The sequence below is a fragment of the Pungitius pungitius genome, chromosome 8 (assembly GCF_949316345.1).
Source record: "Pungitius pungitius chromosome 8, fPunPun2.1, whole genome shotgun sequence".
In the NCBI taxonomy this organism is placed as follows: Eukaryota; Metazoa; Chordata; class Actinopteri; order Perciformes; family Gasterosteidae; genus Pungitius; species Pungitius pungitius.
The window spans coordinates 9,822,763-9,839,103 of record NC_084907.1 but is presented as its reverse complement, the minus strand read 5'-3'; the positions used below and the strand labels follow the sequence as shown (position 1 = coordinate 9,839,103).

Sequence of the window (16,341 nt, the reverse complement as noted above, 5' to 3'; positions counted from 1 at the left end):
CAAAGAAAAGACATGTGAGGCAATTATCAATAAAGATATTTGTTCTGATCCGATTAGAAATCTAAATGTTTAAAAAAAGGATAAATGTCTGAAATAAATTGATGAATTGAGATGTTTCAGTACTGTATACACACACACACATACACGCATACACACCTGTCCTCATCTTTTTCCACTCTGATGACAGCGATGATCGGCCCATGATGACATATTTGCCGATGGGACTGTGGTTATCGTAGCCACGACTCCACCTGAGCTCCACGGACGTCTCGGCCACGTTCTTTATTAGCAAACCTCCAGGAGGTCCTGGGGGACCTGGATTCAATGTGTAAATTAAATGACTCATACCTCAGAGCTTCATGATGTTGATGTCCATATGACCCACAGTTGGCAGTGAGCCCATGACACAGACAGCTAATGGCCTATTAAGTTATTGGAGGTTCCATTACGTTGCATTAAAATGTGTTCAAGCTCTATTCAGTAAAAATTAGTATTGATCAAAGGACTATACAATATAGTGTTTGAGCTTTTTACAACACTGGTATCATTCGGTCTTGTGTCTGCCAATACTCTGGTATCAGAGGTGGATAGGAATAAATTGTATTGATACCTACTGCTTCACCAAGTATGATTGAAAAGAAGCCACGTGAGAAGAGATATCTTACCTCGAACCACTAATTTGGCTGAAGCGGAAGCGCTGTCCACCACAGTCTGAGCTGTGCACGTGTACATCCCTGCTTGACTCAGCTTGGCGTTCACAGTCAACAGGTCCCCGATGTTCTCCTTCTGGAAGCCACAGACAGAGAGAATGAGTCAGACATGCTGTGTTGATGGTTCTAGGATTTCATTTTCGAGAGACACACCACTGGCTAACGTCTTATCCCACAATACTCACTACTCATAGAGACATAAAGAGCAGGAACATGACAGTGATAGTTCATCTCATTCCAGCCCCTATGCCCAGGTTCAATTTTCAACTTGCCACCTGCCAAAACCCTATTAGCATATTAATTAACAAGTAAGCCCAATGGTGACGAGGGAAGCCTTGACCACACTGCACATTTCATATGGAATTTAAGGAACATTTTGAGAGGCAACACATATTTATCACTCATCCTCAATACTTTTGAGTTTAAGTTTTTGTATGAAAGCCTGATATCTCTTCTCACTCTGTTCCTGAGAGCTCCATTAAAAACACATCAGATATTGTGGGGTTTAGTCCTGAGGCGGGATTAATTGACTTGAAGACATAGAGACCGTATGTCCACATTATTATGTTACTAGATGATTCAGTCCCTTGAACTACTCAGAGAAACAACATACTTTCATGAACCAAATCGGTGGTCCTCAACTGGTCTGGCTGCAAGACCCACCATCACAACTTAATGACAAGCCCCTCTAGCATTGTGGGCATGTGGCTCTCCCGAGTTTATAATCTTGAGTAACACCTTTGATCACTGCTGGACTCACCCCCTCCACCCGATGGTACGGTCCGGCCGAGTCCTCCAGGTCTAGAAGGACCCCGTTAAGGGCCCAGGTGAAGGTCAGGTCCATGGTGGGGTCGTGGGAGGCGTGACACTGCAGCGTCACGTTCTCCCCTTGGTTGATGTCGGCGTTGGAAGGAGCCAGCGTGATCTTAGTGGCATCTGCATAGAAGTGAATGCTAGCTCAGATTCAAACTAGCAGGGTTCTGAATGGTCCTGGCTCAAAAATTCTGACCCAGAATGACCCAGAAGTAAGCGGCCGCCATGATAAGAAAGGGTTGAATTCTCTAATGCTAAGAGAAGGAGCTTCAATCAGAATAACTGCACCTTCCCATAAGGAAAGGAGATAATTCAGTCCCTCAATTCCTTGCGGCGGCAATATTAATAATAATAAATTATATTATACTGATTGATAATTGATATTCATATATGAGACTGCATTTGCAGTATTGGTTATTAGCTCAGGGTGGTGCCCTGTTATTTATTCATTTTGTCAATAATCTTAGTGATTATTAATAATTCTACTGAAGTCAATAATGTAGTTTCACAGTTGCTATTGACCACCTACGATCCCTGCCGTTCCCAAAAGTTCTTCAGTGTGTGTGTGTACCTCTGACAGACAGGTGTCCAGTGCTGTTGGCTTTGCCCAGGTAGTTCTCAGCAAAACAGGTGTATTTCCCTTCGTCTGCCCTGCTGATGTTATGGATCCACAAAATACCATCTGGAGTAACGGTGACTCTGAAAAGACAGATGTTTACAGAGGGTAAAATACTGGTATTATGATTTCACAACATCAACCATTTCTTCAGTTGCGATCATAGAACATCATAAGCGCCCCCCCCCCTCCAATATAATGGATAAACAGACTTTTTTGGAGGAGGTTTTTCATATTAGATCAAAATCTATAAGTATTTTTCTACAGCAGAAATGAATTTGAGGTTGATTTCTTTAATCAGTTGCCTTTGTCTATTGAGTGCAGACGATGACCTCACTGTAGCTTCTGCAGTTTCACTCTTGAGTCCCGAGTGCAGAACGGAAGGCGTATGATCACAGGGGTTTGCCCAGAGCAGGGTGAGATGTGGCAGTGAAGTCGATATTAAAAGAGAGGAGTCAATTAAGTCTCCTGCATCATATTTGATGCGGGAGACTTTCAGTAATGTGACATTCTCATCACTGGTACTTAATCACCTACATGTGGTTGATGATGAGCGCTTTCAGGGTCACACTTGAGCTGGATATCCATCTGCATTAAAATTACTTGTACTAACAGTAAGTGCTGCTTTAATATGCTTTTACACTTGGGGAGGGGGACATCACATACATGCAGACACGCTATACGCCCAATTAACCAAATGCTGAAGTACAATCAACAGATGGAAACTGAATACTTTGTGTGGAATTGATTAGTCTCTAAGAGACGTTTGTATTTGGTAAACAGAATTAGTGGCTTGATTGAGTTATAAAGACACAATAAGGTACAAGAGGGCCCGGCACGGAGTTGACAACGTACAATGAACAGTAGTATTATTAGTAGCGTATTGCTTTTATAATACGGTTGCCAGAGACATTATAAATAGCTGCCTTTGAGCACAAAATAAGTGTAGCCACCAAGCGTTGTGTATTTCATTTAAGTAGTGAATATTCAGGATCATAAGTCACGGCCAATTGAAGCAAATCATGCACGTTGCCTAGAAATGAGGGCGTTGGTTCCTGTTGTGTTTGGTGAGGGATGAATGATACCAAATGAGCAGTACAGTAGGAACATCAACGCGTCTCAGTGTTACCTGCTGCTGTTGGTGAGCAGCTCCGTCCCACGGCTCCAGAACAGGCTGGGCTTGGGAGCGGCCCGAGGGCGACATTCCATCATCACCTGCCCCCCTCGGGCTGCCGGGATCAGCCTTCTTACCGGGTTCAACCTGAAGTCTGGTGCCTGAACTGGAAAGACAGGTGGCAGGATAACAAGCAGGCTGATGGATGCAATGGCAAAGGGAAGAGGAACAGTGGAAAACAGAAGGCTTTTGATTTAAGGCAAAAAAATGCTACTATGCTACTATGATCATCAGTAAACAGTCTAAGAACGGTAAGAATGATAACAGTTAAACTCTAAATCAACATTTCAATGCTGCGTAGCTTTTATTTTTATTATTTTGGAATTATTTTTGTTCATTGTGTTGAAACCTGCTTATTCTGAAAGGTTACAGATAAAGATGTACAAACAGATAGAGGGCTCTTCATGCTCTTTACCAATAGCACTCTCCACGTTTGATTGAGTATAACACGATCGTGAGATTTTACAAAAGCAGAATCTGGATTCGTCCTTGGAATTGTACCTTGGACTCTGAGCTCAGCGGTGGAGTAGACGGTGCCATGTTTGTTCTCAGCAACACACTGGTACATCCCAGAATCCTCCAGGGCCAGATTACTGACCTTGAGACGAGCCCCATTCACCTCGACCCGGTCCTGGGGGGGGGTGGAAGGAGAGAGAGGAGGAAGTAAAATATGGGATTTGGGAGCTGTGAAACAAAGTATGTATAAACGCCCAGGGGTGAAAGTAGTTTTTATTTCTTGGTGGTACTATGATACAGGCACGAAAATTTCACTTAATTTATTATTTGTTTATTTACTGTATTATAGTCTACTTATCAAGCATTCACTAGGACTCTAGTATCGCTCTTTAACCCACCCGTATCTGTATAAAAAACAAGATACTGTCTTGTTTGTTTATTATCCTCCTCTTCCTTTCTCTTCTTCCTTTTCTGGCTTCCCGAAGCATAATTCCGCTTCATGATGACTGCGGACCGACGAGGTTTTGTTTTTTGCTCATGAGCGGGGCCCCTTGAGGGGGATCCCGATAACAGTGTCATTGCACTTTACTGCATTGACTATCAAAGGGGCGCTCACACAGTTTGTTCGTTGCATTTTATTCTTAACCAGTCGTTGTCTTGGGGCCCCAAGCAATTGCTTGTTTTGCTTGCCTTGTCGCGACGGGACTGTGCGTGTGTCGTACCGCCCAGTACCGACTTACTCTCACCACTGTATAAGCCCCTTTTTGAAGTTGTTTCTTGTGTCTTTGTTTTTGTTTTGTCATAATTTTCATCTGTCTTTGCTTTGTCCACCTATTTTTGTGATTCTTTGTAGGCGCTTTGTTCCTGGATAACATCCCTGAATGTTTCACAGCCCTCATTAAGATTATTATTCCAAAACAACAATTTATAAATATTCAGATCATTAGTCATTATTAACCACATTTATGCTTCTAAATGTGAATTTAGAGACAACGATTCCTTCTACTTTGATAAAAATGGGTTCCCCGTATTGAGTGTGGAGGTGTGCGATGCAGTGAGTCCGCACTGTGTTACCTGGGTGCTGAGCGGCTGGCCGTTGCGTAGCCAGCGTATGGAGGGTCGGGGTTTACCGGCAGCGATGCAGCTCCAGAGAAGCTCTGAGCTGATCTCCACCTCCGAGTCGCTCATCACCTGCAGCCACTCGGGCTGAGCTGGAGGTTTGGAGGGAGGAGGAAAGGGAAATATACGACTACGCATTACCACCACAGCTTTTGTTCCTCTCAGACATGAGATCCGTGACAAGGTGTGTTATGATGTGTGATATTCTATTCATCAACACAAGCTGGATATTGATTCAATCATCCAGGTAGTTTGCCCCAAAGAGTAGTGGACAATTGGTCAAATCAATACATACACAGCAAGGGGGGGGGGGTGTTTTAAAGACTGCTGTAATATCAAAAAATGGATTCCTTTCAGAGTGAACCATAGTTCGTTTAACTGACTTTGTGCATCAGAGAAAATTATAATAAACACATTTCATCAATCTCAGAAGGTTATAAAGGTAATTAAGTGGCCTTCACTCCCTGCATGTTTTACCCCATGCTGCTGGGTCGGTCACTAGAAGAAGACATTTTCGCAGAAATAATTGCAATTAAATCTGAAGAATATTCAAACAACAGAGTAGCAAAGTAAGAGAAACCCATTCAGTTATTCTGATAATAAAAAAGGACTCTCAATGGCCAGGTCTTATAAAGGGAGAGAAAAACCCTTTTGTTTGGATGTTATTGACATTCTTATGTAAACAAACACGCATGTAAACAACGGACAAAACAAAGGTCATCAAAATAGATTGCACATTTTGTAAGATGAGTCACTAAACACTAAAGGCAGGAGGTCTTGGTATTGTGACTTGTCTAGCTGCTGGAGCTTGGTCCTCAATTAAATAGCATTCAACTTTAACTGTGCTCCAGACGTTCTGCTGTGGCTTTCAAAGTGACCAGGATGTTTATCACACACAAGACCCACATCAGAACACCTCCGATTGGCCTGATACAGTCGGTGCTTCGCTGACCCAGAGGTCGTGTACCTTGTACATTGATGCGACCTTGGTAGGTGTCCCTGCCCTCTGAGTTGTAAGCTTCACATTCGTAAAGACCCTCATCATCGAAGGAGAGGTCTGGCAGGATGAGGATGGGGGTCTCGGCACTGGAGCCCGCCTTGGAGGGCATCAAGCCGTCCACTTTCCTCCATCGAAGTTTTGGGACTGGACTATGAGAGAGAAAGAGTTTCACAATGAGGAAGCAGATGGGATTACAGAAGTAATACAGAACACAAGTACAGAGCAGGGAAGGCCCACATAGTGACGCGTAGTACATTGCAGGCATTTGGCGATGCGTTGAGGGTGGGAGACTTACTTTCCATAGGCGAAGCACTCTAAGTGGGCAGCGTGTCCTGCTAGCGTGTAGGTCTCTGCCGGGAAGCGCACTTTGATGCTCGGAGCGGATTTCCTGGGATTAGCTGAAATAAAATACATAATCAAATCATACAGAAAATATCTTTCATAGTGTTCAGTATAACTAAATGTTATACTCAAACATACTCATTCCCACTACTACAACACTCATTGGCAGTTTGAGCAACGAGAAGTCGCTGCAAAGCTCTCAGCAGTTTATGGCTAGAATCACGATGTGTGGTGGGACGAGCCTTGTCTTCTGTTGGGTCTGATAGAAGGGCTCAACGTTAAGTCATCTTTATATCAAAGCTGCCTTGTCTGTGTAGACAGCCAATTAAAGTAAAGGGTAAATGGCACCACAAACAGCTCCAATTGAGCACAGGACCAAATCCTTTCAGCTATGCCCGTGTCCTCTCTTAATGTCACACACTCTCTGCATCATGCTGCTGCTAACTGAGCGTCCCGCGTACCGTCCGGCAGCACGGTGAGCTGGTTGGCCTTGCTGAATGTGCTCTTGGTGCTGATGTCCATGTTGATGGTGGTGAAGCAGAAGTAGTTTCCGGTGTCGTTTGGCTCGGCTTTAGCCATGTACAAGTTTCCTGTGACCTGCGACACAAACCAGCGGTGGTCGTCCTTCTTGATGAAGTTTGGGAAGTCGTTGATCAACCAGCGGTACGACAGAGCTGCAGAGGAGACATTTGTTAGTGATGCCGTTGGAATGTGCAGGTGTTTGCCACCTCAGCATGCTTGGGCCCACAGTTTATACTTTGGTTCTTTGGTTCTGATCGCAGGGTGGTGCCCAATTATTGTTATTATTTGTGAAAAATCTCATCATTTTGTTTTCAAACCTGTGCACTACACGGGGTTGTGCCGGTTGCCGTGCTACAAGCACTTCAATATGGACTCAGTAAGCATCATCCCTGGTCCACCGTCTGACTCAAGCCCAGTACGAGTGGTGGTAAAAAAGGTTTCAGCTGTAAGGTGGTTGGGCCAAGTATTGACTCAGGGGGTGAATACTTATGCATGTTGTATTGATCCAATGGGAAAAAAATCTATTTAAGTCTACTTGAATTACAGTACAAAATGGAAATAAACCCATGGGGGGTGAATACTTGCAAGGAACTGTATATGCTGTATTATGCGTCAATGTGATATTTTGTAACTTTTTGGGTTGATTTTTTCATTTTACAAATTGTGCCGGGGAGATACCTGGGTAATGTGTCGGGGGCTGGCAGGCCAGGAAAGCTCCAACTCCCTCATATGCTGTCTGAGGACTCCTGCTGTCTGGAGGAAAGTCATTGAGGTCTGGAGAAAAAAAAAGGTTATTGACACACAGATGGTAAACGCTACACAGTCAGATAGCATAAATCCTATATAACTCTATTTCTGCCACAGTGACCTACTCAGACAGCTCAAAAGGTCACAAGCCCTGCTCAAACTCACAGCCAAATTTGAGGTTAGCTGCTCGGCTGATGATGGTGCCACATCGGTTAACGGCCAGACACTGATAGGATCCTGTGTCTCGGATGGACTCGGGGCTGCTGATCACCAGGTTGCCAGCAACCAGGGTGTAGCGCAGGTCCAAACCCAGCGGGACCTCTGTGCCGTTCAGGAGCCATCTGCAGAGAGGAGAAAACCCATAGTGGACCGTTAGGGGATGAGACGAGTTGATGTTAGTGGTGAAGCAGGTGGAAGATGTTAGCATGTCGTTATAGCGTGGGAAAGAAAAATGCTGTTTAAGTTCATTGTTTGCATTTGTGTGTGTGTGTGTGTTTGTGTGTAACCAACCTGTAGGATGCAGCAGGGCTCGCTCTGGCCTGACAGCTGAGGGTCACCTTGCCTTCACTCAGGCCTTCTGGGTAGATTAAACTGCTGGGCTGTTCTTCAAACAGAGGCCCGCTGTCATGACCCGACACACACACGTCTCCACCTGCAAACATTTTCAACAACACACTAGTTACACACCAAACCCTTCTCCAGAGATGTCCCAATGGTGTGGGCCTACAGCTGTGTGCCGGAATACTTGTTGTAATTGTTTGCTCTTCTCTTTTTTCACTCATTAACTCTTCTCTGGGTGAGTTTCCAGTGGCTCATTGTTTCTATAAAATGAAGGAAAATGCGTTGAAGAGGAACACTCCATTTCCTTTTAAATATATTTGTGCTGGGAAACAATTCGTAATTTTGTAATCACAATTAATTGCAGGATATTTTGCAGTTAATTCAGAATAATCTCGTTCCAGTAGTGTAATGTGCACTTATGATATGCTAATTACTAAGTACTAATCATTTAACAAAAATACTATAAACAAAACAAAACAGGGTGCTTATTAACAGCAATATTCCCTTGTTGTTAATGAAACCAAAAAAAGAAAACCAAAGCATTACAACTTACATTATGGCAATTTAGCAGTTAACAAAACTTTTTCTCTTTCTGTTATCAGTGAGCCGCATCATCATTCTGTTCAGTACACAGCCAAATTGCAGCAGATATTTTAAGCCCTTTATGAACCCTTTCAGTACGTCAGCATTGGATGTGCTAACAACAAAATCGAGGAACCGAATACAGCGTAACATTTCTCTCAGACCAACCTTACTGAAGCCAGTAAAATAACCAGTAAGCATTCACGCATATGAATCATAAATGCCGCTTGTCTTATCTTACAAAACTATGAATGGAATCCGCTTTTTTTGAGCAAGCTACGTCCAGCGGCCACTTTATGCGCCTCACAGATAATATCAGCTCCTTACGCTTTTTATCTCAGCCAATCGTCACTCTTGAGCTAAGGTCGCTAAGGGAGCTGTCGATCTCTTCCGCCTGGTGTTTGTCGGATCCAACTTTCATGATTGCCACTATTTTTCCTTGGGCATAATGAACAACATTCATGAAGGAATGGCTCTGCATGAAAATAAAATGAATTGGATTCAAAATTAATGGTAAAATCTAACAGCCTAGAAGCATGTGAGCTTGAAGAGCCGTCTTAGGGTGTTGCGTAACAAGTCTACAACCCTGTTTATGCTCATTGCAGCCTCTCGTACAGATGAAACCAGTTTTGGATGCTCTGTAGCCAGAGACCCCCCTCACTGGAGAGTTTCAGGAGCCCAATTATGAATACGCCTATATTATGTAGTCTGGTCTGGAATGCAGGGTTAATGGGAGACATCTTTTAGAGAGTAGTCAGACGGATACAGAGAGCATTATTGTCCACAGTAGTAAAGCTGCCCACGGAACATGTGGGGAGGCTACAGCTTAATCATTACACTACACCTCCCCTCTGCTGATACATCACTTGTATCACACACTTATTTGTTTGCCTGAATACCAGTAAGATAACCCGGGAGACATTTTTTAATTGAATGAATTAGCCATTAGCGCTTCTGGCTAAGAGCTAAGAAGGAGGAGGATGCTCAGTCTGATTTAGTATGGGTGATTCTACGATGCATTTCGGAGGCATAACTGTGCATCTCAAAAATCCTGCTGGGACAGTTCAAAGTCCAGTAACAAGGGGCTTCTATGCTGTATTCCTGTTGATGGGTGGAGGAGGACAGGAAGGAAGGACGAAAGTACATATCTCACTGAGCTGTGTATCCACTGTACACAAGTACTGAGACCTAGTGCATTGTGCTCTAATGATGGCAGTCCATGCAGGTACCGAACTACCTGGACGTCTAGTCAACACACTCTGAAATTCCTTCCAAAACTCCCCTTTTACAACCACAAACTACAGACCTTGACCCGTCAGAGATCTTCCAGTAAAAGATCTAAATGACAGAAACTACTGTTTTAAAACCTTTTAAGTACAACACGTGTCCTAGCTGCTTCAAACCTAATTTGGCATTCATATCATCGCATTTTAATTTGAATCTTCTCAACACACATCCTCTTTGTTTGTTGCTGTGTATGATTTGATTGTTTTCTCCTCAGATGTGTCGTTGAGTGGAGCCATGTGACGGAAGGCTGCCGCACTTTACTGCTGGGTTTATATTGCATGTAATAAAAGAAAATTGCTTATTTAGAAAATGTGTTTCCATTAGGCTTGATGAGATCTTTCTTTATCAGTACACATACTTTTGTGGATTCATTATTAAGGCATGTTTTTTTATTCGTTTCCAGTGTTCTTTGTTTTGTTTGAAACATCCCTAAATGAAGACCTTCCAACTTTTGGTTCGGTCTTTGCAAAACTGGAGTTTGACCATGTAAACTCGCCTAGACAGTGTTTAGATTAATGTGTACCGACTTTAACAGGAAACAACTAACCTAGCCGTTTGCAAGAAGTCCAAAACAATGTGTGTCTATAGCTTTGCTCTGCTCACACACACACACACACACACACACACACAAAATAACATCTGTTATAGAGCAGTGACTCACTTCCTTGCAAGCTTAATTTCTGCAGAACACCATGTCACCAGCATTGTAGCTTCATGATGGCTGAGGCTGCATTCAGAAGGATATTTGTGTAATCTTCCTGTTTTGTGGTCAAAACTGATTAAATTATTTACATTGTTTTCTTTTTAATGTGAATGATATTTTAATATATACGTTTTCCCCTTAACAACTCATTATGAAGTAAATGTTTATTGCACATTATAATAGCAGTAGATTGGTGTTCAGACCTGGTTTTATGCTGTGGCATAACCATGTAACATGGAGACTGCATGGTCCATACCTTTCACAATAAAAGCCCTGGAGAGACATCACTGCTTACTAAGAGAGCACTTTACAATAAAACAGCTTACAGTAGCTATAGTGGACATGATAATGGTATAGGTAATGCTAACATTTACTGTGGTGACTCTAACACGCAACAGAGCCCCGTTAACCGAGGAGAGTGAAACATTCTTTCTACTGAACTGGATAAGTAAGTGACAAACCTGCCTATGTATTAATACCACTTTAGTCGTGTCTTCTTATCTTGCAGTTTACCAACAGCCGATTGGATCATCTACCTAACTGCTCATTTGCATAAAAGCAATTGATGTATTCATTTTATTTTTTAATCCGTGCAAAATTTGAACTGATAGTAACACTGATACTAGAAAATTGAGGGAGCAATGGAACTGCGATTGGCTGTGTTTAAAGGTTTGATTTGGTAATTAGTCATTTACAAGTGCAGGCAGAGTTAAATTATCACGACCCTGTAATCGGTCTAAAAACCCAGGTGAACATGCATGTTTGTGTGCATTAATAATTAACTCACCAACAGCCTCCTTTAGGGCTGCTGAGCTGAGAACCAGCAGACACAGGAAGCTCTCCATCATCACCAGAGAAAGATGGGTTCAAAACCGGGTCACTTTATCTCACAGGACGATGCTGAAAATCTGGGTCTGAAAGAAAAGAAGATGACTTACGTTATGGCTTCATGTAGCTTTTCGGAGGAAAGGAATTTATTAAGCATTGTAATATGTGCCACGGTTTGGGTTCTTGTCTTGTTTTATTTTGTAGTTTCATGTCTCTCGTGTTCCTGGGTAACTTCACTTCCTGCCTTGTCCAGTTTTCCCCTGTGATTGTCTGCCGTGCCTGATCGTTTCCACCTGTGTCCAATCACCTGCACCTCCTTGTGTATTTAAGCCCTGTGAGTCTCTTGTCTTGTGTGGCGTCGTTACATGTCGACGGTTCATGTCACGTCTGTTGGTGTTTCAAGTCCAGGTCCCTGTTTGTGTTTGTCGGTTTTGTTTTCGCCTCCTTCCTGTTTTTTTGATTTTGATTTAGAGTTTTTTGACTATTAAAGTCCTTTTATTTTTCCAATATTCCGCATCTGAGTCCTCCCTCCTTGCCCTCGCACCCGCATACTGACAATATGTTTATTCAAGTTCACTTCACATCCAATACTTAAATCCATGTGCCAACCTGAAAAGTGAAGACAACGCTTCAGGGAAGCAAAAAAACAAGTACAGGAGTCATCCAAAAAAAAACTTCCACCAGGAAAAAAAAAAGACGAAACCGCAGGGAGAATAACAGAGAGGATCCTTCTACCAGGATGGACAGAGGAGGGACACATGTCATACAGATCTGGTCCTGTCTCCTTTAGGATGCGTAAAGTCTACCCATTCTAAACTTTACAGTTTTTTTTTTTACTTTGTGAATAAATTATGATTATCTGGCTGACACACCAGCATCAAAGGTCCCTTGTGTATGTATTGTTCAGTAATAAATCATCTTGTCATCTCATTTGTTGACTACAAAGGATAAAACGGTTTCGTCATAAATGTGTTTTTTTAATCCGAAGCCTGTTTAAAGATGTTTACATAAACTGTATGTTGCAAAGCTGCGTCCTTCTTCGCCTCCATCAGCTCATTCAGACCGCAGCTGTTTCTTGCAATCATAATACATTACACACAAGACTTCTTTTACCATGTAACTCTTTATCTCTTTGCTTTTTAAGATGCAGTTTCAATCTTTAACTTCTTATAACAAATAAGATCTCTCTTTTTGTTTTATTCTCTTTTGGAATGGAAACGTCTTATGTTTAAGTGGTTCTCCCCCCCTGTAGAGCACTTCACATGCTAAATGTCTGAATGTTGTTCTTTGCATAACATTGCCTTGCAAACGCTGTATTTTTCTACTTTGAGGCTGTACAGTTGGGAGTAATTAAAGAAATGTTCCTTCTGTTTTTTCCGCCCACAACACGCGTTAGACCCCCCCTGAGTCCCCCTAACGGGTCTGTGCCCACACACATCAGCTCTTCCTTAGAGACGGCTGTGATTCCATCCTTAACGCGTCACTTCAGCCGGTAAAACCACACCACTGTCGGTCTGCCCTCACACACATGCTGCTAAGCAGGGGTGGACTGGCCATGGCGGATATGTGGGCCGTTGAGGTTGGGCTGGTCCAATACCGGCCCACCTCCATCCCTGACCGGCTCCCCTCTAACATCGCCGACAGCGACTTTATTCTATGCTCCGCTGAACATGTTAAATTGACTCTAAACACTTAAAGTCATTAATCATTGACTGACATTTAACTCCTCACGATCTATATTCACTCTCGTGGGTTTCCATCTTTTTTACTCATCTAATCTTAAAAAAAGGGGGCCTGCCCTAGGGTTGCCAAACTAGGTCGTCACCGGGGGGATCGCACCCCTTACGCCCCTTGGGCTTCCCTTATTTGTGTATTGACGGTGGAAACCCTAGGCTGGCCGCCCCCCCCCCCAAGAAAGTCCGGGAAGTTTGTTTTTACAAAATCCGGTTAAGTTGTCCAATAATTTGGCCATTGGACTGCAATCTTGAATTCATTCATTTAAATGACCAATCTCATGCAGAGAAAAACAGAATTACTGCGGCTTTGACAGATGGAAAGAATGAGCAGTCACATTAGGACGGGCTGAGCAGTGAAGCTGGACAGGACGTTGCATGAAGACGAGTCCTGAGGGAAAGATACACATCTCCATGCCGCACCCTGAACCGGCTATTTGTTCCCCATCCTCTCACCGAGGGGGCTCAATGACTTCATCTGGACACACAGAAACACAGCTATCATCTGTGTGTGTGACACAACAACAGAGGGCCTGATTTTGGCCCTGTTGAACAGAGGAGCATTGACTTCTGAACAATGACACACACACTCACACACACGCCACTCTATGATCACTTGACATGATGTGAGAGCAAGAGTGAGTTGACACATGAAGGGGCCCTCTGTCCTGTACCTGTTCTTATTAAAAGCTCAAAAGGACAACACAACACGATATTGATCAAATCCATGGGAAACCTAGCTCCATTCTTCAATATGAGAGGGGTTGATCTGGCATATCCACTAATAGCACATTATTCCATCATGAGAATGATGTGTCTGTGGTACAAGTAACCAGGGAAACTTTTATAAAAACAAGGTTTGATCATATTCATCTTGATCATACATGTTAATAATATAACAATAGTTGTGATGGTCAGATGGACCATCTGGTACATGAAAGGTTGAATGAAGAAAAATATTCTGTTACTGTGGTACCCATGTATATGTGCATGAAGCCTAACTGCTCTGCTTTCTCCTTCTACACAGACTCTGTGTGTGTGTCGGGGTGTGTGTTAGCAGATGTCAGGTGTCGGGGCCTGCCACTGCCGGATGTGTGACCTCTGACCTCAGACGTAAGTACTGCCTCTCAGTAATCACCACCACCTCCTCTAACTTCCTGTCCTAACTGCAGGAGGTCCTTACTTCCAGCTGACCTTAGGTCAGAGAAGACCGCTGTCATGAAGAAGGTCAGCAGGGCCGTCAGCGATGGACCATGACGCTCTGAAGAGGCCGCTCCTTCAGGGCTCAATTCATCAAATTGCCCCAGTGAAGCATCCAATCATTTCTGCGTGGCACATACGGGGTCCTTCTTTTGGTCAGACGTTGTGAACGTCCACCCTGGCGGATTCCAATCAGTCATCCGAGTAAGGTGCGGACCTAGAATGTATGGAATGCTTGTGACGGTTCCCTCTCTTCTGACAGTTGAGAGGCTCGTGGTTTTTTCAATATCCATTTGTTTGCTTCAGACTTCCCGGTTAAATGTTGTTAAAACGCAAACCACAACTCTCTGCAACCTCACTGATGTCAACAACCAGCTGCAAGGAGCTTGCACATGCGCATGTCTGAACTATTTATTTATTTTTGATGGCAATGGGACATCATGAAGTGGAAATCAATAAATACAGTCAATACAGGACTCACACAGCAGTCTCAAGTACAACATCTGCACCCTGTGAAAGGTGGTTCTCTCTTGTTGGTCATATTGTCCAAAAGAAGAGAAGCTCTTCATTATCCAAAAAGCAACTGGCTTGGTGCAGAGGAGTAAGAAAATAATAATAATAAAAGTGAATTTTGTCATGGTGTAACTGCTCCGCCTGCATCCCTGAAAGTGTTTTAAGGAAATCCGGCTTTACACACTCTGCTAGACCCTGTTTCCCTCACTCTGACAGGGACCCTTACTACTAAACATATGCTGCATTATTTTTTATTATTATTATTTTTATTGACTATATTATAACATTTCATTGTAGATATAAGTTATTTCTAATACTTAAATTTAAAAGTGAACTTCCGCTTCCCCCCGTGTCGGCTCACCTGTGCCTCAATCCTGAATAAAATAAAATCGTCATTGGCCCGCGATGCATGATGGGCTGCAAAGGACTAGTTTAAAGACTAAATGTGTCCTTCAAATCGGCAACTGGAAAGCGGTATTCGTGCACCGCATTGGGATGAGCAGACAGCAAAAGTGAATCTTTAAACTCATAGTGTATTTCTGCCCCAAACCTCATGAGGAGTATTCACTGACATCAGGGCTGGACTGGGACAAAAAAAAGGCCCTGGCATTTTTGCTCCGACCGGCCCACCACAATCGGTCGGACACAACCACCAACCAGTACACTATCCTTGCGGTCCCAGTAGATATGCATATCTACTGTTCCGTTCCCAAAAACCCATACAAAGCTGAGAACTACTGTAAGTGCCATGGACCAGTTTACAATTGCAAGTATAGGTTACTTTGTTTTAAAGGGATAGTTCACCCAAAAATAAAAACAGTGTCATCATTTACTCACCATCAAGTTGTTTAAAACCTGTATGATGTTTTTATTCTGCTAAGCACAAAGAAAGATATTTGAAAGAATGTCGGTAATCAGACAGTTGATGGACCCCATTGACTTCCATAGTAGGAAAAAAAATACTATGGAAGTCAATGGGGTCCATCAACTGTCTGATTATGACACCAAACAACATTTACCTCTATTTGTTGAGATACTTCCCATAAAAAACCTATACAAACAATTACTCACACAAACGTCCTGATAGTATATCAAATTTAGAGTATTCACTTGCCGTAATATTGCATATTGATGATATTGGAAATTCAGAGAAACATTAAAAAATATCTAGTTAGTTGAATATACAGCTTTCAAAATTTTTGAAACCCCCAAATAACATACGTTAGCTACCTCTCCTAACGTGTAACTCATTGTGGGCGAGTAATAATTAAAATAATCAAATGGCATCATTTAAGTTTTTTTCTAGAGAAGAAGGGGCCGTTATGAGTTTTAAAAGGAAACATTAGAATATCCCAAGTTGCAATTGAATAAGTGAACTCTCAACTCTGCTAGCTACAAAAACAGTGCCAAATAGCTTATGCTGTGTTATTTGACT

At 42.8% G+C, this 16,341-nt stretch overlaps 2 protein-coding genes across 3 annotated transcripts in view; both read right to left on the bottom strand.

Moving 5' to 3' along the window:
* LOC119229561 (acidic mammalian chitinase-like) overlaps window positions 1-16,341 on the bottom strand; it is a 90,009-nt gene that overhangs the window by 39,515 nt on the left and 34,153 nt on the right. The window lies entirely within an intron of this gene.
* The window catches only part of cntn2 (contactin 2), a 34,739-nt gene that overhangs the window by 13,612 nt on the left and 4,786 nt on the right, over window positions 1-16,341 (bottom strand). The window contains exons 2-15 of the mRNA XM_037490049.2: window positions 11,420-11,546; window positions 8,010-8,151; window positions 7,665-7,840; window positions 7,431-7,526; window positions 6,692-6,904; window positions 6,184-6,286; window positions 5,856-6,037; window positions 4,844-4,980; window positions 3,815-3,944; window positions 3,269-3,419; window positions 2,095-2,222; window positions 1,471-1,646; window positions 666-786; window positions 157-315 (exon numbers count right to left, since the gene is read on the bottom strand). Coding sequence (XP_037345946.1) covers window positions 157-315; window positions 666-786; window positions 1,471-1,646; window positions 2,095-2,222; window positions 3,269-3,419; window positions 3,815-3,944; window positions 4,844-4,980; window positions 5,856-6,037; window positions 6,184-6,286; window positions 6,692-6,904; window positions 7,431-7,526; window positions 7,665-7,840; window positions 8,010-8,151; window positions 11,420-11,480 — 1,975 coding nt within the window. The 5' untranslated portion in view covers window positions 11,481-11,546. The remainder of the gene's footprint in view (window positions 1-156; window positions 316-665; window positions 787-1,470; window positions 1,647-2,094; window positions 2,223-3,268; window positions 3,420-3,814; window positions 3,945-4,843; window positions 4,981-5,855; window positions 6,038-6,183; window positions 6,287-6,691; window positions 6,905-7,430; window positions 7,527-7,664; window positions 7,841-8,009; window positions 8,152-11,419; window positions 11,547-16,341) is intronic.